At 39.2% G+C, this 25225-nt stretch overlaps 1 protein-coding gene across 3 annotated transcripts in view; it reads left to right on the top strand.

The window, feature by feature from the left end:
• The window catches only part of LOC114597350 (heparan sulfate glucosamine 3-O-sulfotransferase 1-like), a 76687-nt gene extending 51796 nt beyond the window's left edge, over positions 1-24891 (top strand). For 2 of the 3 annotated variants that reach the window (XM_028729851.2, XM_077930416.1), the window contains one exon: positions 22666-24891. In XM_028729851.2, the coding sequence (XP_028585684.1) occupies positions 22792-23721 (930 nt within the window). In that variant the 5' untranslated portion in view covers positions 22666-22791 and the 3' untranslated portion in view covers positions 23722-24891. Of the gene's footprint in view, positions 1-1292; positions 1474-22665 lie in introns of all 3 variants that reach the window. The other variant, XM_028729848.2, reaches the window with a different exon arrangement.
• The last annotated feature ends 334 nt before the right edge of the window (positions 24892-25225 follow it).

Below are 25225 nucleotides of genomic sequence, written 5' to 3'. Positions count from 1 at the left end.
AGACAAAAAGGCACAAGAGAGAACTAATTCTATTTCTCATGCTGGCTGTTCTGTTGCTCATTGGATCAAACTAGGAAAATAGTGCTGAAATAGTCAACTCCACCAAGCACTCATTTAGAAAAAATGTAGGATAATCTGATGATGGAAAAAAAATTACATACCAAGGAAGACAAACTTATGACCAAGGCTTCCCTGCAAATTATCCCATTACTTGTTTACGGTTTTTAAAGAGGCACTTTATAACCATCAAATGTACAGTACATTTTATTCAAGTTCTATAGTTCATTTGAATTATATGATGAGCAGCTAGTACAGCATATTTTAATTAGATTGTTAGATGAAGGAAACAAGTTACTCTTAGAGAACCAAAGAGGAGAGCCAGTGAATTCTGTCTAGGGTACATATATGCAGATTGGAATAATAATACAGAGCCATTGTCCCGAACAACTCCTGCTAATGTGATTCTAATGAGTAAAAGGTTTGGTGGATAAATTTTGGCTAACATTATAGACATGTTACATGAATGTAAGGGAGCAGCTACACATAACTGAAGAGAAAAAGAGGTGCCAGTACTCACCATGAATTTGGTACAGTTAAGTGCCACACTTTTTAACAACAACAAAAAGGTGCCAGCACTGCATACCTTTGCGTACCCCCTGAAGAAGAAGAAAAGTACTGCAGAAGAGCATTCTGGAAAGCTCATGCTTGATCCAGCCAAAACAGGCATATTAGTTTAAGAACTGACTTCTCTTACCTCTTTGTCTGCAGTAGTGAACAGTACAAAGAAAGTTATGAATTGGAAAATAGTTCGCTTGCATTCATGCAAATTGCTGCTCTGGGTCACAACCTTTTTCTCTGTAGGGAACTCTACCACACACAAACATTCCGTATATGATACACTGTTGGGTTTATGATATGGTTCATGATCTAATTTATGCACCCTAAAGGATGCTTTGTTTCCTTTCTTTGGCCCCTAAATATAGCATCAACATTTCTATAGTCTTCTCATAACTAATATTCAGAGAATTGTAATTAATGATTAAGTACAGTCTTTATGGATCTTGCTGCCTACTCAGTCACATAAAGAGACTTGCTCTGAAACCCATAAGCAGCTATATAATATGCAACTGTAATGTGAATAATTATTCCTTTGAAAGTCCTATAATTATGGTTCCTGAAGCAGTCTTATTATTAAGTCATCTTAATAGAAACTCAAAGCAAAATTGCCTTGAGTTTTGTGATGATATAAATATTGTTCACTGAAAACTTGAGTGCTTTGTCTCTCTTTACAGTGCAGCAGAATAAATACGTGGTTGCAGGGATTTCATAGAAAACTTCCAGTGTGGTCTTTTGCCCAGCTTAAACCCACTAAGGCAGGACAGAACTACCACTATGGAGGAGGACAACACCCCAACTAACTGAGGAGTACAAATCTGTCTTGCCCAGAGATTCACTGGTGGAGCACGATCAAGGGTGAGACCTCATTAGCTCAGTGTTACCCTAACCCTTCTTGTTTCCCTTGTTGGTTATGCTCCTAGGACAGGCTGGGTAGCCAGTTGGGATGATGTTTGAAAGAGGACATGCAATGGAAATTTTACTGGAACAATGACCAGAAGACACTGGCTGTTGATCAAATGATTACAGGAGAAGTGTGGCTGGAAAGAGTGAAGGGAGGATGTTGAAGGAAAGGTGCCGTGGAGTATGACTGAGTCGTGAGTCAGCTAATTACCTGCATTGCCCTTTTCATTCATGCACTTTCTGGCTACCTAGATTCAGGGTTATGTTTCTCTTCCTAGTCTTAGTTCCTAATAGCCCATAAAGGCTGGGGTGTTTTCTGTGCTAAATATGTGCTTTCTCACACATCTGCAGCTGCTTATTGACCATGCATGGGACTGAGAGGAGGGATAAAGAAAGGGGTGCTAAAGGAATTTTTGGAAACTTTTAAAGCAGGTTGAACGGTAATGAAAGTAAAGACAGAGTGAAGCATTTTTTAAAGTGTCTTTTGGAAAGGATGGTTCAACCATCAGTTCATTTGCAATTCTAGTGTTAAACAAAAAGGTAGATAATTGGGGCACATTCCTGATCCTTAAAGCGTGGAGGATTAGAAAAGTTAGGTTTGAACTTCCCCAGTAAGTTATGTGTTGTATTTTTATATTATTGTGGGCTTCATACTGATTCCAGGGATTAGCAGGTCTTCACAGGAGCTGGTATGATCATCTACTCTTTCTTTTATATCCTCTTCCAGCTGCTGGGTTTTACAATGTGGGAAAAGAGGTCCATTCTTGACATAGTTATATAGCGGAGTCAAACATTTTTGCCCCATTTGATGGCCTCAAAAGATCACCAAGATGGGGAGGGTAGAGGGTGCACAGGGGTTGAACTTTTCTGCAAGAAACTGTTCCCCATTTTAGTTCGTCTTTACTATTTAGTTTCGAACCACTATGCTTTGCATATTAGCTAATCCTGATACTAGGTTCATGTTAAATGTTACATCTCAGCAAGGGGGATACTCTGATGGTTCCTTTGTCATTCCTCTCTAGCATTCCTGGCCCTTCAGAGATCTTAGGCAATATTTCCTGCGGCTTCCTTAACAAGATAAATCTGCTGGATTTCTGTTGCCCTATGGCTCCCACACATTTGCATGTGCCAGAGGAAAGTGGGAGTACTTACACTTAAAACAGTTCATGGTTCCTGAATTTTAAGTTGATGCAGTTCTTGACAGCAGATAGCTTATTGAACTTGTAAATAAATTGCTTCTCCCAACAAATGTCCTGAAGCAATTTACAAGAATAATTTGCAAAATAAAATAATATACAGTAATAACTTTTTAAAAAATACATAGGCATGAAAGTAAAAAAATCCAATCATCGGTGCTGCCCAGATGCTTGAGAAAACAAATGGATCTTTGCCCATGCCCAAATGATGACAAAGTTGGTGCCAGGCAGGCCTCACTGGAGAGAGCATTCTATAGACAGGAAACTACTACAAAAAAGGCCCATTCTCACCACTTATCAGCAATGAGGTGCAAGAACAAAAATGGTTACTAGTACCCATCCTTAGAAACTAAAATTCATCCATTAACCACAGACCAGATAGCACTCTGGATGCCTCTAGAACCAGGGGCGCCAACTTTAATAAAATGTTAAAGGTAAGCCCTACCCCACATAATTTATTGATCACAAGATGCAGCACACATACACACACACACTATTTGAATGGCAATGTCCATCAACTTTGAGGGGGGACGGCCCCGTCAAATATATTTTTGGGGGGTGAAGGGACCTTGTTGTCCTCTAGGAGTTGGCTCCTATGCCTGGAACATTACCTGCTACAATAGCAGACTCCAAGCCCCTATGAAGCTCCTCTTTATTTTTATTATCATTGTTGACAATGTATCCTTTAGTCGATTTTGCATTTGTTTAATTTAATTACTCTTTCGTATACACACTCTGAATAGCAAGCAGGACCTAACCATGAAACTGGTTTTACTTAGTAAATGTAAATGCTACCACCACAATGTATCTTGCAATGATAATACAGCATTAGAAAGAATAGCACAACATACAAAAGTTAAGGTTTTGAGAGGAAACTGCTCTGTCTTCTTAAATGTATTTTTGGGAAATATCCATATATACACACACTGTATTCAGAAAGAGCTGCCATCATTAACTGATAGCCTGCATTCTTCAATTTCATTGCTTTCTTAGTGAGTTATAAACAGAAATAACTCTTTCTGTTTATTGTATAACTTACAGTTCAATTTCAAATTTGGATTTATTGTCCCCTGTATGTATGTTTCTGAGGCATGGAGATTTCACATTTTATAAATAATTCTGAAAAAGAGAGTTGGTAATGACAAAAATCAACATAGCATCATTTTAAAAGAATGATTACTGGAGAGGGAGATACTAGGATAGACTACAAAATATATAGCAAGTTTTGCTGATCATAAGCACAAAGGGAATAAAAAACACAAAAAGTAAGAGGCAGTCAGATAATATGATCAATGATGATTTCTAAACAGACGTTTTTACCAAAATAGTTTTCACATTTGTCTTTTTAATGTTTAATGATTGCTATAACCCTGGTCTTTTGATCCAAGAAAGATATGAAGAACCTATGGAAACTACAGTATTTGAACATATATTTAGCTGACCACTAAGCCTTTAATCCCTACATTTTTATGTTCAGATAAAGAGGCACAAAAAAGCAATTTTAGCCCTGAAAGGAATACTGAAAATAAGTGTTGAAAGGAATAGTATGGTAAATCAATCAGCACTGAATCAGTTCTGAAGGCATTGGATTAAAAGGAGTGTCTGTATGGCCTGTTAAGTGAAGGACAGCATGTTACCTTCTTGAATGACCACAAGGGCACTTCATGATAATAGTTAAGTTATCATTCACTGCAACACTTTTCATTAATCTCATAAAATGAAATATAGTAGTGAAAAGGCCAGTGGTCATCAACAAAGAGAGCCAAGCACGAGCATTTGCAGATCAGCCCTAAAGATCTATGGAGAGACAGATGTCATAGCCAGATTTCATTCACTTTTATAAACCTAAAACAGTATACTATCAAGGTGGGTTTAAAAAAATAAAAATCCAAATTACATTACAGTATTAAAGTTTAGATAATTTGCAGTTCTAAAAATCAATATGTTTTTAACTTGCTCTTGGATTGGATTGTTTGTTTTTTATTGTTTATATTGTAAAGACCTTTGACTACAAACAACAAAGCTCAGACAGAGATGTGCTCTTGCATTTAAACTCCCTTGAAGCCTTTAGCTTTTCTTGCCTCTTCCTTCCTTTTGCAATTGTCATTATATGGGAAGAAAGGCTAATTTTACTTTTTTTTATTTATTAGCAACCAGTGTGGTGTGGCGCTGTGAGGCCATACTCATTATATTGGGATAAGACAAGGCCATGGCCCAAGCAGCTTGGGTGTATCATTCCAGATATAAACCCCAGGTTCCCTTGAAATGTTTTGGATGATACTGGGATGCAGCTTTTGAAGCAAGCATAGTCATGTGAAACCTGGGAAGGATGCTCAGTCACCTGGGGTATATCTAGGAAATTCTGGGGTATATCTTCCATATTGCATACTGCTTCACTGGTGCCCTTAACTGTATTCAAAAAACACAGAAGCTAGGACCAATTAAAATGTCACCAACTAATAGGCAAGTGATTGATTTCTGCTAAGCGGGAATGTTAAGCAGAACAACAGTGGCTGGGGAGCTAGGCATGATGTCGAAGCCCCTAAGTCAGCAGATTATTTTAAATCTTATAATGGAGCACAGGAGGTGTTATGCAGACTTAACAGCACAGTTCCATGCAAGTCTGCTCAGAAATAGTTCTTAACTGAGTTCAATGGGACTTACTCCCGGGCAAGTGTTCACATAAACTGCAGCCTTAATTAGAACAGACCCTGCTAGGTGCTAAAGTGAGACATACTGGGAGAAGGAAAATATAAACACTAATAAGTGCTTTGATCCGTCTCCAGCACTCAGCAGAACCCACAAGCTATGACCTTTGCTAAGGCAGAAAAAAAGAAATATGGCATCAGCAAAGCTGGATACTAATTTTAGGTGGTACAGTAAGTTAAGAATTAATAAAAGACAAATTAGGTGCATTTTTGTGTGTGTCCACTGCCAATGCTTAGCCTTTTCTTTTCTCCCACCCATATCATTTTACTGAACTTCATGTCAGAAGAAGAGTTCTGGAGAACCTGAAAGCTCGCTAGTTTGTGGTTTTCACTTGGTCCTAGTAAAGGTATCATGCTACTGGGGATATTCTGGATTTTTTTTGTTCCTAATAGACCAACACAGCCACCTACAATTTATGTGTTCTTTGCTATTGGGCTGCCTGTGGCAAGGTAGAGATTTTAAGTCATTTTGACTTGCTCTCTTTTATAAATGTATGGTTGTTCCAGTTTACTCAGTTGTACATGGCTGCCAAGTTGATTTTACTGTTAGACTGTTACCTGTTTAAGCACTGGTGCATATGAACAGGTAGCTACACAGAGACCATTGAAAATGCAACAGTTTGTGTGACACAACTTGAAAAGCAAAGAAATGTTCTGTCTCTTCATCATCATTAAACCATGCTTTGGTTCATACAGTTGTAAATAGATGCTAGCATGAAGGATGCCAGCTGCTATTTCAGTACAGCTACAATAATGGAATTTAATGCCAGCTCCTTCGGTATGCATTCCTATATGTCAAGTATTTACAGCAGCCTTCTCTGTCTGATCCTCAAGACTCTCCCAAAGTTGTATCTCCTCCTTAGCCATGCCCATTATCCCTAGGCCACACCCTCAATGAACCTCCCTTGTATTGGACCCTGATTATGTCTCTTGTCTGCCTGGGTGAAGGATTGTATGTGCAAATCTATTCTGATGTATGGAGGTAAAATTTACATTCCTTGCTCTGCCCACATTTTCCTCTGGCCCTGCCCACTACTGGGATACAGCTCCTAAAAGGCTGCCCACAAAGGTATGCATCCCTCAGGCTGAAAGGTTTTCTCCATTCCTGGTTTACATGATTGTGTATTTGTGTGTGTGGTGGAATTTGTCAGTCCAAGGATAAAATAGCTCCTATGTCCTCCAGATGGCTTGTCGAAGACTTTGTTAAGGGGTACATCAAGTAGTAACACATTCTGAATTAATCTTTATTGCTTCCGTTTCCTATGTTCACATGAAGAATGTAAGCCCATTGCTCTACATTCTGTTCCTTGTGTATCTGATTGAGCTGGTGCCATGTAATTTTTGTTAATGAAAATGTATTTCTGATCTCAGCCTGTTGCCTTTCAGCGTCAGCATTAACTTCTGTGTTTTCTTTCCAGAAAGGCAGTAGTCAGTTTGTATCAGAGCATCTATGGCATGTGCTTTTGTTTGACTTGGCTGCTTTTCATCCACTTGTCATCTTTCCTGCAGCTTCTAGATTAAATCGTCTTATATCACATGTATCACTTTCCTTAGCAAAACAAAAAACCCTGAGTGCATGTTAGTTGAGGTGGATTACAATCTAGATTGTTCTTTTCCTGATGTGTTGCACACAAGAAAATAAATTAAATGACTCTAAATGATTTGTTGTTTTCCTGTTTGCTGGCCTAAATTATGAGATCAGAGGCATTTTATGACAAAGTTTCAGTGTAACCAACCTAATTAATCGAAATGAAATAATCTTAAACATTTCTTCATGCATGTACACAGGTTCTTTTTTAGTGTTTACAATTGAGTTCCTAGCCTGGAATTGCCATTTGAAGGTTTGGCAATTGTCGTGAATTGTTGGTTTCATACTTCAATGTAGTAAATGAGCAGTTCACATTTATTTTTTATTAATACTGTTACCCATTTCTCACTATGAGGTCCCTGGGTGGGTTACAACAATTTAAAAAACAAACAAAAATGAAATCAGTTAAAACATGTCACAGATGAAAGAATTTGAGTGAGCCCTAAAATATTTACCTCAGGTGTCAAGGGTCTTTAATTCCCCAAATTATGAACTAACCATATTATAGCCAGGGCAAAAATGTGAATTCGAAGACTAAAGAAGTCAGTTCCAAGTGCTAGACATGTTACCTCATGCAAACTAGGTTCCCAGTGCAGTGTTTCTAGAATAGAAGGCATGGGAACATTTTCAGGAAGGACAAAAGTGGGAGTGGCTTTCCTTCACCTCCATCCAAGACCAATTGCCAACTGTGGGAGCCTAACTAGGGGAAACTGGGAGTAAAATGGATGGGGAGGAAAGAATGCAGAAGAAAAGGAAGAGCTGTAGCTCAGTGGTGTGCATGTTCTGCATACCAAATGTCCCAGTTTTGGTCCCTGGCATCTCCAATTACAACTGGCTAAATTGTCACAGGGCCACTGCCAATTGGAGCAAACTTCAGATTACAGCCCATTTGTTCTTCTTGTTGTTGTGTTTGCTGAAGTAAAGTACTGCTCTGCCCTAAAGTGCCACCACAACCATGATTGTGATAAAAATGTAACTTAAACTTTTTAAAATGGACAATTGGATATTTAGGACTATTGATATGACATATATGATTCCAAATTCACAACACTTGAAATCATTAGTCAAATGTTCTACGGAACCAGATCTACACTTTGTTTAAAAGTATAAATGTCTCAGGACAGACCTGCCTTTGTTTCAAACTACACTAAGGTCATCTGACTCCAAAAAGAAACCACTGACCCATGTATCTTCAAGGAGATCAAACGTCTAAATACAAATAGAATAGTTACATACAAATGGATAATGACTGTTGTGACATTTCTGTGTCCATAGTTTTTAGGAGCACTAATCTGTCTCCTTAACTGAAATGTCACATTGAAGGCTTTCTAGGCAATCGGGCAGAAAATTCCTATTTTTCATGACTTACCCTTGCTTCATAGGAGAGGCATGGCAGATAAACTTTCAGCTATCCTTTTTATATAATGTCAATGAAAAACTAAGGCCCTTCCATAATGGAGACTTGTACCCTTTTAAATGCCCATTTGTGAGGATGAATTGAGATTTAAAAAATTGTAAATCCCTTTGCATCCTAGAAGTCCTTAAACACATACCCAAAATGTTGCTGGGTGAAAGGAGCCTTTTCTGCATGGCAAGTCACTGTAGATAAATAGTTCTCCACAGGAGGGCAGTCCTACAGTGTAGACAATAGTTAGCTAGATGGACCTTTGTCTAAGTTGGTACAAGACATCTTCCTTCCAAACATAAATAAATAAATGGTGCATTAAGAAAAAAAGACCAAAAAAATTTATGGCAATGGATCTCAGGGACCAGATGCAGGCAGGGAAGTAGACAGAAAAATACTGAAAGGGGAACAAAGAGACACTGGGTAGAGGAGAGAAAGGAATTGTCTCAGGTCCAGAATGTCTAAGTACAATCGCATACATGTTTCTCCCATGATAGTACATATTTGATTTACATGTGGTTATCAGTGAAGCTCCTTTCTACTGATAACTACATCAAATTATACTTCTTGTAACTATTTATTTACTACATCCATTTAGAGAAGCATTCCTTAAGTGGATACATGCCATTAAGTTTCTAGGCACATTCAAAGTAATGTTTGCTATTTTAAATATGATGAATGTGGATTTCCTCCTATTGGTTCTTGAGATTAGGGTGCAATCCTACTTGCATTATTGTAACAGAGTGGGATTGCATGCAACCCAACGTGTCTACAAGAGTGCTTTTCTTCCCTTTCCCCAAAACTTTAGTTAAAATCTAAGAGTTTGAACATCAACAATCCTAATGTAGTCCATTGCTAATCTGCAGAAACATTGTAGTAAAATGTTACTGGAATGTATTGATTCTTAGGTTGGTTTCTACCAATATGATTTTAGCTACAAGAAAAGCAGCTACACAGCTGTGGAAAGTTACTAAAGTATTACTGCTGCTTTGTCCAGCTCCCAATTTCACTCCAGATTCTCCTACCTCAATGTTAAGATGTATCAGTGTCAGCAGAATTATTTGTCACAGCTAAAACTTTTCCAAGCTCTAATTATATTGCACCCCATGGATTTCATGCAGCTGGAGGCCTTTCTTAACATTTTATAAACTCAATTTCTGAATAGTTTTAAAATTCCACCATATTAATTCAGATTGAACTGAAATTCAGCACTGAAAGTAGTACAGCTGACAGTGTTGTAAAGTGAGAGAAAACTCCTGTAAATAATACAGGTGTCATTGTTATATGCAAGGCCTTAATTACAATATAAATCTGAAGTGGGCAGTTGATCTTGGGATGATATGCAGAAGATCACCAAGGGTTTCTGATTCCCAGTTTTAAAAATGTCAACAACCTTTTTCCAAATTAAGTTGCTGGAACACATGGCTTGGGGTTTTGGGGGGGTGGGGTGAGGGGCAGGATCAAGAATGCATTTTGAGTGAAAGAGTTGTGACCTCAGTACCAAAATGAAATCCTGTACTAAGATTCACTCAGACGCCCTCTTCCTTAATTTTAAGTGGCTGTCTGCCCCTTGTCCTAAGCCACTATTTTGTCTTCAGCTGGTGGATCTTGGGGTCTAGCAAAATGCAAAATAGATCTCTCAAGCTTGAAGTTCATCTGCCTCTGTTCTAGAGTGCTTGTATTTTTGTTTTTTTAGCGGTGGCTTCTGAACCAGGGTGCCCCATAGCATTTCAGGGCTTGTCCCAGGTGAGACAAGGTCCCATAAGTTGAAGTGGGGAATCCCAAAAGCTTTGTTCTATTCTGATGACTTGGTTGCAACCCACCACCTACCTATTGCTATCATTTTTTTGTGACAAAGGAAACCAAGTTTACAAGAAATGCCTTGAATGAGTGGGAAAGTGTGGGCAGAGAGGGAAGGAGGGATAGGCCATTTTGACTGAGAGGTTTAGAATTTAACAGGGATGTCCAATCACAATGCTTCATGGGAGAGAAGTTGAGAGAAACATATATGTATTTGTCTCAAATGCTCATTGTTCTTTAGCAAGTTTTCTCTCCTGAGCAGACATAGAAGAGTTCTGCTGGATTAGGTGGTATCCCTCTTCCTACTGACTATACTTCTGAATCATTTTCAGTCTACTAGAAATAACGCATTACATCTACCACCTTTATTTTCATTCTGTTTTTTTCTGTTCCAGTACTTCTGCACAGTTTTTTTTATTAGTGTGCAGTCTTATTCCTCTTTTCTCCTACTTTCAGTTTTAGGGCTAGTATTCATGTGTGGTGTTCAGTTTGTTCTTCCTGTATTTTCCTTTTTAGTAGAGTTTTTATCCTTGCCCCACTCTAGATCTGGGACTTCACATGTGAATCTTTTTCAATTAAACTGAGCTATTTTATCTTATTTTTCACTTCGCTTGTTTCTCTTGTGCACTCAGGCCCAGCCCCCAGTTGCGTGTGTGCCTTTCTCTGACTCTGCCAGAGTGAACTGGTTAATTTTAGCCCCTTTTAAGCACTACACACACACACACACACACACCACTCTTATTCATGAGAGGCACATGCACCTGGCAAGTCATCGGGTGCCCTGGCCCCCAACCCTACTGATAGGTTTAGACAAATGACTGGTGGGTCTGGTAATGGCAGTAGTAAAAGTATTAGCATCAGCAGCACTGCCTGTTCTGAATTCTCTCAAACTCAAACACTGATGTAAGCAAGAGGAGCAATACTCAGCTTCTTTCTGAAGCTGGCATGAACAGTAGTGGGAGCAAGAGGCAGAGTATATTCTAGCATTGCTTTGAATTGGCAGTGGATCTGAAGGCATGCCGTCTGCTTGTGTTACAGGAAACAGCTTGCAGGAAGCTAATGGTTTAATATGTCACGAATATACTATAGATAGTAGCCATAGGACAAAAGCCCCAGGTAAAAGGGACTGTTGAATTGAAAAAGTTTGGCATAGAAGAAATCACATAATGATCTCGATGCAGTAAAGGTTTCAGCTGGTGCAGGCGTAGCAGAGGCTTGTGAAAGTACAAAGGAAGACAGTTGAGAGGAAGTACATAAACAGGAACCCAAGACTGTACAACTACAGCACATGAATCAAACTTGTGGTTAGAGCAAGTGGTGTGCTGAAATTTCTCAGAAGTTTTCCTATCCTGCAAAAGAGGCTTCAACAATAGAGATGGTAAAAGTTGGTTCTTCCTGAGGCAGAGTGGGATCCGGACCCTGAGTCAAACCAGGAAGACTATGAAGCACCTCAGGATGATACGAGCTGCTTCTCAAAGTGCCATATCTGTATCTGAACTGAATCTTGATGATGGTGCTCCCCCCTGGCAACTGTTGATTTGAGGGCTAAATATGCTCAGTGCAAATACTTCCATATTGGACGTGCCTGCCAGCCTTCAAGCTAGAAAGACCTAGAGTTTTCTAAAATTACTATTAAAGATATACTGAAAACTGTATATTCAATGTGATACTTTTTTATTTTCAGTACATCAGACACTTGGCATAGATATGTTCTTATACTGTGATTGGAATATAGACTTTTCTTATTAAAACAACAACAATAACCAAAAAGCCTAATTATATTTAAGATTCATTATGCATTTTAGCACAAAGTACTTAAAAGTACACTAAGATCCTGAGGTGTTCAGTGTGTGGTTTTTTTTGTTTTTTGCTCAGTACTTTCATTAACCCTTCTTGTTTCATGCAGTCGAAAGATTTCAGGGATGCAACACAGTTTTAGAAATATTGATTTCAGACTTCTGAAATAAAGTCCTGTGTATTCTCTTGTCCATTTCCTTGCACTCTCTGTGGTACATATCAGCAACTACTTAATCTTAGTCAGTTAAAGCTGACAGTTGACTGATAGGCAAGAGCTCTGTTCAGAGAAAAATCCAATCAGAAAAGCCTCTGTGGAGGCATCAAGTCTAGTTTAGGAGCCAAATGTTATTCTACAGCAATTCCATGGAGCACAAATGTAAAGGTTTGCCAATAGTCCATGGATCTGATTAGAGAAAGAAGTGAGGCATCCATCAATTGCCTTGTACTAAAGATGGGTCAAGACAAGAGTATTATGCTAGTCCAACCTTTTATGCTCAAAGAAATCTCAAACTTAGGAAACATGTTGAGAAGGAAAGTACTAAGAGCACTAAGGCCAGTCAAATAAAATTTCATTTTGAGGAGGAGAGCCTTATCTAAAGGAAGTATGCAAGCCACAGCTCATCTTGGCAGAACTGGACTGTCTGCAAACAAATGTAAGCCACAGTGCAGGCAATATATTTGATTCCTTTGTAAATGTGATAGGAAAACATTAATAAAGAATTGCGGGAGGGTCAGGCAAAAATGAATCTGTGCAGTGTACTATCCTCACCATTCCAAATTAGGCTGGAATACATGTGATTTCTCTACCTTATATTGGTACTCTACTTATACAATGGGTATTGTGAGCTGAGCTAGTGTTAGGTAATAGTTGAAATAACTTTCCCATCACATATACACCTGTGAACTGGAGGTCATAGTTAATTACACCATAGATGTCACCCAGGAGGCAGAAAAATGGCACCCCCTCTGGGATCTGCAACCTGAATTGAAGAACTTGAAAGCTTGCCACATACTTCTCCTAATAAAGGTATTGCCCAACTGCAGATTTGGAAGTTGTTGTTTTCCCTTATGGAGCAACACAGTTTTCTTCCTTTTTCATATGCCTGAAATGAGCTGTTCCACATTTGCTTGATGCGCTAAGGTGCTAGCCCTTACTGTGAGAAAAAGCCGAATGTATTAATATAGTGATATTAGCAAGATGTTTTGTTATTTTATCTATTTAACCATCTGTTCATTTCTTGCATTCAGTACTGAAAATATGCAACGTGCTTGGCCAAAAAGACCAAGAATAGATGGCATCAACATGGATTTAACTACTTGTTAAATTATTGGCTCTTTGGCTTTTTTTCTCTTTCTTGACATTCCCCCCCCCCCCCTTTGCTAATGGAAAATGATTCATAATCATTTCACAGATGACAGGATTTCTATCTTTTAAGTGCAGAATGCTCAGCAGTATCTGCCAGAGTTGAAGGTGTTTTTTATTTCTGAGGACTTGAGGACCACGCTTTCAAGAATGTGTTGAATTGTCTAACGGCCCAGTCTGTGAAACCCTTAAAGAACCCAGCACTTTTATTGCAGGAAAGACAGCTTGAGCCTGCTTAAATATGGGAAACTGCATTAGCAGAATGTGAGAATTAGCAGCAGAGCACCTGAGTCTCCTGGCAGCAGCTTTCCTGGCTATACCTTCCTTTTGCTAGAAAAGCCCATTAGTCACTGGGTGAACCAGGACAACTCCCAACACTCACATTCCAATTGGTTGGGCCAACATAGTATGAAGATCTGGATCAGGCCGTGTAGGAAAAGCCATGCAAATGTTGCTGGTCTTTCTTCCCTTGAAGTACAGTAGGGTTTTAAAGACTCCTACTTCATCTTAAATAAAAAAAAATTTTAAGTTGAAAAGGGTGGGAAATAGTGTGTCTATCTTTCACCAAATCCCTTCAGTTACAGAACCTGTTGCAGATCTGTATAATTTACAGCTACCATATATAGCCTTTATTGCAATAATATACGACATATTTTGAAACTGGCGTCATTTAGAGGACTGAATCTCATTAAACCAATTTAGCTTTTCTAGAATGTGACCTGTACAGGGGAAAGTTCCCTTTCAAATGGCTTCAATTATCATTTGTTCTTTATTGATTGCTTGGAAACCACAAATCAATATTGAAAGAATGATTGATGTACAACCATCACACTTGGTCTTTTGAATTTGATACACAACTCTGTGGGCGTATACATGCATTTATTTTGTGACAAGGTGGCAGAGAAAATGAAGATAATTTCCTCAAAGCTATACTTTTTCATCAGAGAATTTTACACCTAAAGTTATCAGGAATAGGGAGGGGGGGAATAATTCTAGCCTTGGGGAAAATAAATCTTTCTAAAATGCCTATCTGAAAACATCACCTGCTAACCATTTAATGTACTTATAGTTTATGCCTTCCATAGCATTACTTTTTAATCTATTCTAGTCTGTGTACCTGGTAAGAAGGAAGCCTGGAGCCAATTGCAATTGCTTTGCAAGTCATATCTTTAGCCACCAAGTTGTTGGCTTTTTTCCCTTCCCTTTATTCCTCAAGGTTCCTGACTCTTGAGCTTTTAATGGAAATGATGCCTCATTAACACAAGTACCAACCATGTAGCTTCACTGCAGACTTTGGGTGCTTGAGTTTACCACTTCACTATCCTTTATTGTATCTGTAATGCTCTCTGGCAATGTCTAAATAAAAGGGGAAAGCCTTTAAAAGAAAAATAAAATAAGGAATTGAAATGTACATTAAGAGACCTTAGCAATGTTCCAAAGAGCCATGCACATGCGGTATCTGAACTTCTTTCTTTGAGCAGCAGATATGTATGTATGCAAACACGCCTTATTATTATCATATTATTATTATTATTGTCATCATTATACCTCTTTTCTGAGCAGGAACTTATCCAAAGTGGGTTACAAAATGGGGGGGGGGGGGCAGAAGAAAAAAATAAAACAATTTTTAAATGATGATGTGGCATTGCTCTATTTAAAAATGCATTAACATAGCCAGAAAGAGCACAATTCAAACTGACCATCTCCCACCTAATAAACATGCTTGGAAGGCCAGTTGGGAGTGGAGGGAGTTTTCTGGGCCGTCTGAAAACCCTGTAAAGTATTGATTTGCCATATATCCAGTCAGGGATGCCAACTTGAATAAAATATTTGGGGATCGCATGTAAGTCCCACCCCACATAATCAATCACATGATGTGACACAGACACACCATTTGAATTACCTTTGGGAGGCAGGCCCTTCAAATACATTATTGAGGAAGCCAAAGAGACTCCCATAGCATGTTTGCAGAATCACAGAATTGTAGTGTTGGAAGGGACTCCGAGGGTCATCTAGCCCAACCCCGAGTAAAACAGAAATCTCAACTAAAGCATCCATGACAGATGGCCATGCAACCTCTGCTTAAAAACCTCCAATGAAGAAGAGTCCACAAACTCCCAAGGAAGTCTGTTCCACTGCTGAACTGTCAGGAAATTCTTCTTGATGTTTTATCAGAATTTCCCTTCTTGTAATTTGAAGCCATTGGTTCGAGTCATATCCTCCAGAGCAGGAGAAAGCAAGCTTGCTCCGTCTTCCATGTCACAGCCCTTTAGATATTTGAAGATGGCTAGCATATTTCCTCTCAGTTTAGCCTCTTTCACAGGCTAAACATACCAAACTACCTCAACAGTTCCTCATAAGGCTGGGTTAACAGACCCTTGATCATCTTAGTTGCCCTCCTCTGCTCATGGGTTGTCAATATCCTTCTTAAATTGTGGCACCCAGAAGTGGACACAGTACTCCAGGTGTGATCTGACCAAGGCAGAATAGAGTGGCACTATGACTTCCCTTGATCATGACACAATACTTTTGTCAATGCCACCAGAATAGCATTAGCTTTTTTTGCTGCTGCATCACTGCTTGTGGTCTTCTAAGACATCTAGATCCTTTTCACATGTACTATTAGTAAGCCAGGTGTCCTCCACCTTATATTTGTGCAACTGGTTCTTCCTGCCTCAGTTCAGAACCTGACATTTGTCCCTACTGAAATTCATTTTCTTAGTTTGAGATGAGTTCTCCAATCTGTTAAGGTCATATTGAATCCTGATTCTGTCTTCTACAGCATTAGCTACCCCTCCTAGTTTGGTGTCATCTGCAAATTTGATGAGCATTTATAAAGATGCTAAACAACAACAGGCCTTGGTAAGATTTGAAGAAAGTGTTTTAAGCACTTATTAGCTATTGCAGCTTCAAGGTTCAGTGAATTTATCAGAATACAATTCTGGTTTCCAGACTGAAAACTCACCGGCAGTGCGTCTTTGCCTTAGAGCAGATTATAACACATAGATTAACATGTGTGCTGAGAACAAATATATTTAAATGAATTATGCCAAAACAAATGAATTATGTTTTATGTTTATGGGGCAATATATTGGTACATTCCTGAAGACACACTTTGATGTAACTTTTCTATCAGCATTAGCTAATGTTAGCCATACTAACTACATGGGTTAGTCAGTGTTAGTCATGCTCAGTGCAGACCCATCTAAATAGCAGTTCTATTCATTCCAATGTGTTTATTCTAGAACATTGGGAAATCCATTATACTGAGTCAAGTTATTGGTCCATCTAGCTCAATATTATCTTTACAGACTGGCAGTAGCCTGCTCTTTATATAGAGACTGAAGAGATCATTTTCTGAAATCTGTGTTCACACAAGCAACCAGGGACAGTCCAGTAGAAATAGCTCAATTTCTTTTGAGTGACAATAATAGTTTCATAAAACACAGAGTGACCCTCTATGCACTGGCTGCAAAAAAAGGGGGGGGGTGAGAATCAGAAAATAAGAAATTAAATAAAATTGCTATAAATTGTTGTGCTGATTCAGAGGTTTAATCTGAAATTAAACTGGATTTGGGTTTGTTGGTGTCTCTGGTAACATTTCTCTTACATCATGGTTGTTCTTCCATTGGGGATGTTGGTTCATATTATGGATGTATGATCTGTATTTTATTCATACTGTTGCTGTGGGTTTGTCATGAACATGGCTAGAACAAAAAACTTACATTGAATGGTGGAATGGATATTTGAATATTTTCAAACAGCAATGGCTGCCTATTGCACCCTTGTGCAAAAGGCAGATAACATTCGGCATTTATTTATGAAAGCAAAGTAAGTTCTAGTAACTTCAATTCTTTCCTCCACAATTTCTGTTTTCTGTGCTCAGTTTTGTTTGGCCTTCTATGTGAATATTCATTTACCTCATGATACCATTGCAAGGAAATAGGGTTTGGCACAGCAATAAAAAAAAAGCGTCAGCATATAAACACTTATTAGAGGCCCACAAACTTCGACGCAGCAAAATCTAAACTATGAGATCTACCAAACTAAAGGGTTCCACAATGCATTTAAATTGATTCAGCTTCTGTTGTCTATGTAGTTAAGATCATTTGTTAGGCCTCATTCTTACAAACATTGTGATTAAAATTTCCTGCAGTTCAAAATATCTTGCCATCTTTCATTCATGAGCCTTGGTTTCTTAATATGTGTTACTTTTTCTTTTTGCCTAATGTACACAATATCATTTTGTATCTAAGCAACAACATTACCAAATAATAGAAAAACATAACATGTAATAAGGTGCTATAATTCTGATGCTGTACTAGGGAGCTGGGGGGTGGGAGAGACAGAACTAATTTTTTAATTATGCACCATGGAGCTATTGCAAATGTACTGTGAGATAGGGAGAATGTGCAGTGCTGCAATTTCAAATCCATTGTTTTTATTATACAAACTCATTCATTTTGCCTTCTGAAACTGTGCATTTAATTCCACCAAGATGATAAAATACAGATATTATTTAGATAACACATTTCAATTAGCTGCTCTAACAGCACAGTCCTACACATGTCTACTCAGAAGTAAGCCCCATTGAGTTCAATGGGACTTACTCCTAAGTAATAGGATTGTAATCTAAATCTAGTTTAAACCGTCTTTATAGTCACATATCAATTATAACATAACCACAGGAACTAACATCTCTGAGCTTCATCAAAATCAATCAATTCTCTTAGGCTGAATCTGGAATGTTGTTTCAATGGAATTGCTCCCACAGGCAGTTTTGATCCATTTAGACTTCAGCTTTATAATGCATTCTGAATCAGATTATCCCTCATAATATATCCCTACGTAATGTTTTATTTCAGCAGCAACTTTTGCCATATAGAATAATAAATGAATCTGCAAACTTGCTAGAGCTGTCTGTGACAAGGGTGGAATCTACACACATATAAAAACTGCTGTGAAAATACTATTTTTTTTTTAAAAAAAAAGGTTTGAAAAATACACTGAATTTGGCATAGCTCACTGTCACCGTCTATTGTCACATTTGTATATTGCACCTTACAAAACATTTAAAATGTTTTATTTATTGCTGTATAGCTGAGTCCAAGGACTGAATGTATTTCATACTTCCATGGTTAGCCTATGGAAGCACAAATCATACTGGGAATCACAGTTTTCATTTACAAAGAAATTGCAAGTGGGTCATGGTCTGAGGACCATCTTGTTGGTCTGGGTCTGGTCAGAGCCTGGATGGGAACCCCATGCATTCTGCCTTAAATTTCATTATGGAAGAAAGGCAGGCTATAAATAAAGTCATCCTTTATTTATTTGCATTACTGTACTGCTCTTTGACCTTTTTACTGCTCTTTCAGAAAATGTTATCTGGACAATGCAGATAGAAGTGAAAATCTGGAAGTATAAAAATAAAGCATGGACATAAAATACCATATAAACAGTATGTGTGTGTGTTTAATTACAATAAAAGAACATCAAAATAAACAAAAAAAATAGTGCAGAAAAATTTAAAACAACTAAAAATGATAAAAACATGTAAAAAAATATTGAATAGTAAAACACCACTATATGACTCCCAGGGACGCGGGTGGCGCTGTGGGTAAAACCTCAGCGCCTAGGACTTGCCGATCGTCAGGTCGGCGGTTCGAATCCCCGTGGCGGGGTGCGCTCCCGCTGCTCGGTCCCAGCGCCTGCCAACCTAGCAGTTCGAAAGCACCCCCGGGTGCAAGTAGATAAATAGGGACCGCTTACTAGCGGGAAGGTAAACGGCGTTTCCGTGTGCTGCGCTGGCTCGCCAGATGCAGCTTGTCACGCTGGCCACGTGACCCGGAAGTGTCTGCGGACAGCGCTGGCCCCCGGCCTCTAGAGTGAGATGGGCGCACAACCCTAGAGTCTGTCAAGACTGGCCCGTACGGGCAGGGGTACCTTTACCTTTACCTTATATGACTCCCAGTGCTTTTCTGAGCACAATTCAAAGTGTTGGTGCTGACCTTTAGCCCTAAATGGCCTCAGCCCAGTATACCTGAAGGTGCGTCTCCACCCCCATCGTTCTACCTGGACACTGAGGTCCTTCTCCAGGGGTCTTCTGCTAGTTCCCTCAATGTGAGAAGCAGAGTTACAGGGAACCAGGCAGAGGGCCTTCTCAGTAGTGGCGCCGTCCCTGTGGAACACCCTCCCTTCAGATGTCAAAGAAACAAACAACTATTTGACTTCTAGAAGACATCTGAATGCAGCCCTGTTTAGGGAAGTTTTTAATGTTTGATGTTTTATTGTGTTTTTTATTATTCTGCAAGGAGCCGCCCAGATTAGCTGGGGAAACCCAGCAAGATGGATAGGGTATAAATTATAAAATTATTATTTTTATTCCTGTCCAGATAGGGGTGCAACTGGGCCCATTGGTGTTTGTGTGAGAGGGGGTGCAGAGGCAGCTGCTTCAGGCACAAAAATTATTAGGGGCGTAACCCAAGCTACGGTTACTGCACTGCAGCGGTCCCAAAGGTGCTGCAAAACTGGGAGGGAGGTGTATCCCTTTCCTAGTGCAGCAACACAGTATGAGCGTCTCTCAGGCAGCCAGGTATCTCACTGCCCACTCCTTTCAGCACCTTAGTTCCGCATCCTTTGCTCAGAGGCACCATGCACCACATGCTTCTCACATGCTATGGCTGCCACCACTGCCATGCACCCTGGGTTGCTTCTGTGCCAATTGGCCCCCTTGGCTCTCTCATGCTCCCACTTTGGGACAAAGGCAAACAGGACCCCTGTGGCATCACAGAGCCCCCAGTCCAGGCCTCCACATGGGAGCAGGCAGTTGCAGGGATGTCGGGACACTGCCAGAGTGTCAGCTGTGTGAACCTTGACTGACAGTGCACCAGCTCTTAGGCTGCACTGGTGAAGCTTCCTGTGAATATCCTATAGAGAGTTGAAATGGCTGGTGCAGGGTGAGCCACAGCGATGGATTGGCTCCAGTTGGGCAGTTGTAGTCTGCATCCAGCACCACCTGGGAGAGCCCACATCTCAGAGGTTGTGCTAAAATTTGGTGGAGGAGGATCCACCGCGATGTGCTAGCCCCTTTCCCATGGGGATGCTGCCCCCTTTTGCGTCTTGTCCTAAGCACTGGCAACTCATGCTTTGCCACTTTTGGGCCACCAGCCAAAACTGATGAAAGGCATATCATAGCTGTGTGTGTGCTCAGTACTGTAAGGTGTGTGTGCGAGAGAGAGGAATTTCAGATAAGACGCAAAGCTGTTCTCAATCACAGTGTGTTTACAGATGACACTTGCAGTCAATATTTTGTATCAGTACCCATATGATTGTGAGTAAACATTTTGTGTTAACATTCATGATGATGTTCAATAAATAATAATTTGCGTTTTCTAAAATGTGTGTTACAGCCTGTGGAGTGGAAGTAAAATATTCCTTATTACAGCAGGAATACTTGCTTAGTCTGACTAAGAATCATTTCATTTCCATAGTGCTAGATACTGAAAGGGAACTGTTTTCCCATGTGTAATGATTTGCCTTTCCATAGACTTAATTAGGACATTGTGAATCAATATGAAACCAGATCTTGTTTACACTTAAAGTCAATGATTGAACATTGTTTTCAATGGCATTTCCATCTTCCTTTGGAAAATTGTCATTATTTTTTTAAAACATGGCATTTATTTCCATTTCAAAGAAGTGCCTTTCATTTTGCATAAATATACAAATTTTCAAGCTGCACAGACAAAAGATTCACTGCTTGACAGCTGGCATTATCTTTGGACTATTGTTCAGGTAGTTGGAACCAAGTTAGCTTTTACCTATTGCTATTTTATCATTTGCTTCACACCTTCAACAGAGCTACAGTCTCAACCTGACCTGCTGAAATTGAAAATGTAACCTTCCCAAAATAACAGATGAGGGATTCTTTGTGTTGACATTTTGTGTGGGTCTTATTCTCTGAGCCTGTGACCTACCACATGGAGAAACTTCTAAAAACTACCAACTTGCAATGCCAAAGACAGTTATATCCTCCTGGGGGCCTAGATCCATTGAACTTCTATTGCAATGTTAACTCTAATGATCATAGAGGTTGAAAATAATAGGAGAAATGAACAATAGAATACAGCCAACTCTCCTAAAGAGTATTGTCTTGACAGTTCAAGGTGCTCATAACTTTGTTCATACACTGCAAGTCTAAATTTCAATAAGGAGTAGAAATAATTCCCCAGGGATTTCTAGCATAGTAGGGAACAAAAAACTGGTGAACGGATTAACTGTACAAAACAATAGAACACAAAACAAATATGTCTATAACTTTCATATGTTGAACATATTTAGTAGGAAACACGTGAATATATGAAAGGACTCAGTTGCTGAACATCAAACTGGATGATAAACTTTGTAATTACAAACCCTGGATGGGAACTGCACAACTAGTTCAACACATCCAAGGGAGCTTGAGCTTGTTTCTTAAATGGCAGCCTCCCTCATTCCACAGAGCAAATGAATTTTAATATTTTGGACATGATTGAAAGCTGCTTGTGATATGATATGGAGGTCGCCCATTAGATCCAAAAGGAAAAAAATAATTACTCTGGTCTCTTTTTTGGGAGGAAGTTTTTTGGGGAGGAAGACTAAGTAAGACTTGCTGAACAGCCCCGCTTCAACATGTTTACAGGGTTCTTGATTTCCCAATAAATGAATAATTTTATTTTTCACCTTTTTTCCTTTTGTCAGCTGCTCAGGGCCCAGGGACCAAACTTGGCCCTCAGGTTCTCTCTATCTGGCCTCAGAACTCTCTCTATAGGCCACACAAACCCTGTTTCACATCCCAAATACTTTTGCCCAACTGGCCTGTGTCCTTGAACATTAATAACGCCTCTTGCGTGTTTCGATGTAGCCAAGAAAGTGGTTTGTGAGTGTGTGTAGAAACTAGCTTACTGTAGAATGGTACAAATTTACATTTATTGCTGTAGCCCTGACTTCTGGCCCTCAGAAAGTTGCCCAGAAGGGAATGTGGCACTTGGGCTGAGAAGGTCTCCCCATCCCTGGTCTGTGAAGTGGTGCTATTTATAACAAAGTGACCAAGCCTCACTTGCCTTCAAAACTTGCAGGTGAAAGCACAAACCTCACTATTTCTAAATGTATGTATGTATGTATGTATGTATGTATGGGTTTTTTCCCCTGTCATGGCTTTTTAGAGGTGCCGTGTTCCATATGCAAGTCTTTTGCTATAGAGTTCAGGTAAACAAGATGCTGATTGCTGTCCTGTTCTTTCTGACCCACAGATGCTTGAGAAATTTGTTGCTGCTTTGGCCCCAGTTCCATCAGCTGCCTCCTTGCGGAGACACGTGCTCATTGTTTCATCAGACCAGCACAACTGCATTTTGCACTGAGAGTTCCTTCTTCTCCACATGGCCTTTCTACTGGTGTCAGCATACCTTCTGCTGACTCATGCCCATGGCGCTCCAGTTGAGAACGGGGCTCTCATGGAGACGCTGAAGTCCCAAGTGATGCTGTTCAGCAATAAGAGTGAACACTATTCAGCACAAGTGAGACCTCCCGGAACGAGCAGACGAATACCTCACACAATCATCATCGGAGTTCGCAAAGGAGGGACCAGGGCCTTGCTTGAAATGTTGGATGTTCACCCAAACATTGTGGTAGCGGCTACTGAAGTTCACTTCTTCGACTGGGATGAGAATTACGTGAAAGGAATTGACTGGTACAGGGGCCTGATGCCATTTTCATATGAAAATCAAATAACTATTGAGAAAACACCAGGCTATTTTACCTCGCCACAGGCTCCCGAAAGGATTCATGATATGAATAGTTCCATTAAACTGCTGCTTATTCTAAGAGACCCCACAGAGAGAGTTATCTCTGATTATACCCAAGTCTATTACAACAGGCTGGAAAGCCACAAGCCTGTTCAGCTCTTTGAAGACATTGTTATTAAAAATGGAGCACTTAATACCAAATACAAGGCTATCCAGAGAAGTCTGTATGACATCCACATGGAGAGGTGGCTTAAACATTTCCATTTGAATCAGATTCACATAGTAGATGGAAATACCTTGATCAAGGACCCTCTTCCTGAATTACAAAAAGTGGAAAGATTTCTGAACCTGCCGTCCAGAATTATGTCTTCAAATTTTTATTTTAACCAGACCAAGGGGTTCTATTGCATTAGGAGTGATGGAAGAGAGAGATGTTTACATGAATCAAAAGGACGGCCACATCCTGTTGTCAACAGTACTGTTTTAGAGCAACTTTACTCCTACTTCAGAGAGCACAATGCAAATTTTTACAGAATGATTAATCATTCCTTTGACTGGCATTAGTAACTTGCGGGGGGAGGCAGTTTGTTTGTTTTCTAATGTCCTGCAGTAATTTATTTTCGAGCACTTCTCATAAACTCTGAGTTGTATCCAACTTGATATGAAGACCAGAGTTTTCTTCCCTGGGGTTTAACACTAGAAGTCCATTGCATTAATGGCGGACACTCTTTAGTGTACTTGGGGGCAATAAGCTTAGTGTTGGCTTTTAACTACAATAATGAACTTGATTGCACCAGTCCAAGTCCACTGACTTCAATGGAGTTATTTCAGATTTACACTTGTATAGCCGAGATGACTCATTTGTTTCTCTTTATTCAAAGTTATAAGCAAATGGAGTTTCACAGAAAACCATTCCTTAACCGATGTATAACAAAAAAAAAAAAGGGTTGTGTAACTGAAATGGTATTATTCTAACCTTCAGGTTTTGTTGACTGCTTTTATTTTTCTATCTAGCTCCATGACAGTGGGATTGATTTCTATAACTTTTCATACAGTGAAATAATTATATATTAGAAGAAAAGATGACTTGAAGTGGTCCCATTATATAATTTAAAATCTTTTTTGTGAAATAATGATTGTAAAAAGTATATCTCACTTAAATGAGCCTCAAGGCTGCTCCCTGTTATGGCTCCCTCTATGTAGGGTCTTTATATTAAGTAAGACATTCATCATGTGCATGGGTATAAAGCCGTTTAACCTGTTCATACAAGTGTTAAGCGTTTCATATCTCCAATGCAAACAAATGAGGGCTCTAAAATAATCCCATTTTACACAGTAGACATCAAAAAGTAAACAAGTGTCCATTTAATCACAAAAACCATGAGCCACTTACTTTTTTATTAAAAAAAATACCCTTCATCAATACACAATTATTGGTCTTGTTTGTATTTTGTAACCATTTGTTCCAATAGTTTATATAACTAATTTGGCACAAAGTTTATTGCAAAAAAAAAAGTTTAATTGCCTGCTCTCCAAAGTGTGGAGTAACTTTTGTAATATCTATTTGCAAATCATAAGATGTACTCAGAGTGCAAAGTAACTTCATGTGGTATTGTATACTATACACACAATATTCAAAATATCAAGTATGGGTTTCTGGTTTATCTATAAAACTATACATCTACATGAATGCATTAGAATTTGTTTGTTTATAATATATTTTTACTTGATAAAGTAATGGTTGTCTCTCTTTTTAAATACGCTACTTTTCACACCCATCCATCCACCAAAATGAAGATTAATATGCTCTGGACTTTATAGAACTGCAAGCATGGCTCCATATTAGGGCTGCCATATGTCCAGATTTTCCTGGACATTACCAGGATTTCAAAGGCGGAATTGACATTGGGGGGAATTTCTGTTCTTTTGGTGTCCTGGTTTTTACTATTTGAAATATGGCAACCCTACTCAAGATGGAGCAGACTAATGTAAATAACAACTTACATGCTCACTTGCTTGGTCTCCCACCACAGGGCCCAAGCAAGAAAACCTTACAAAAGTTGGTTCT

This window comes from Podarcis muralis, chromosome 6, assembly GCF_964188315.1.
Source record: "Podarcis muralis chromosome 6, rPodMur119.hap1.1, whole genome shotgun sequence".
Classification (NCBI taxonomy): Eukaryota; Metazoa; Chordata; class Lepidosauria; order Squamata; family Lacertidae; genus Podarcis; species Podarcis muralis.
This window is presented reverse-complemented; position numbering and strand designations above follow the sequence as displayed.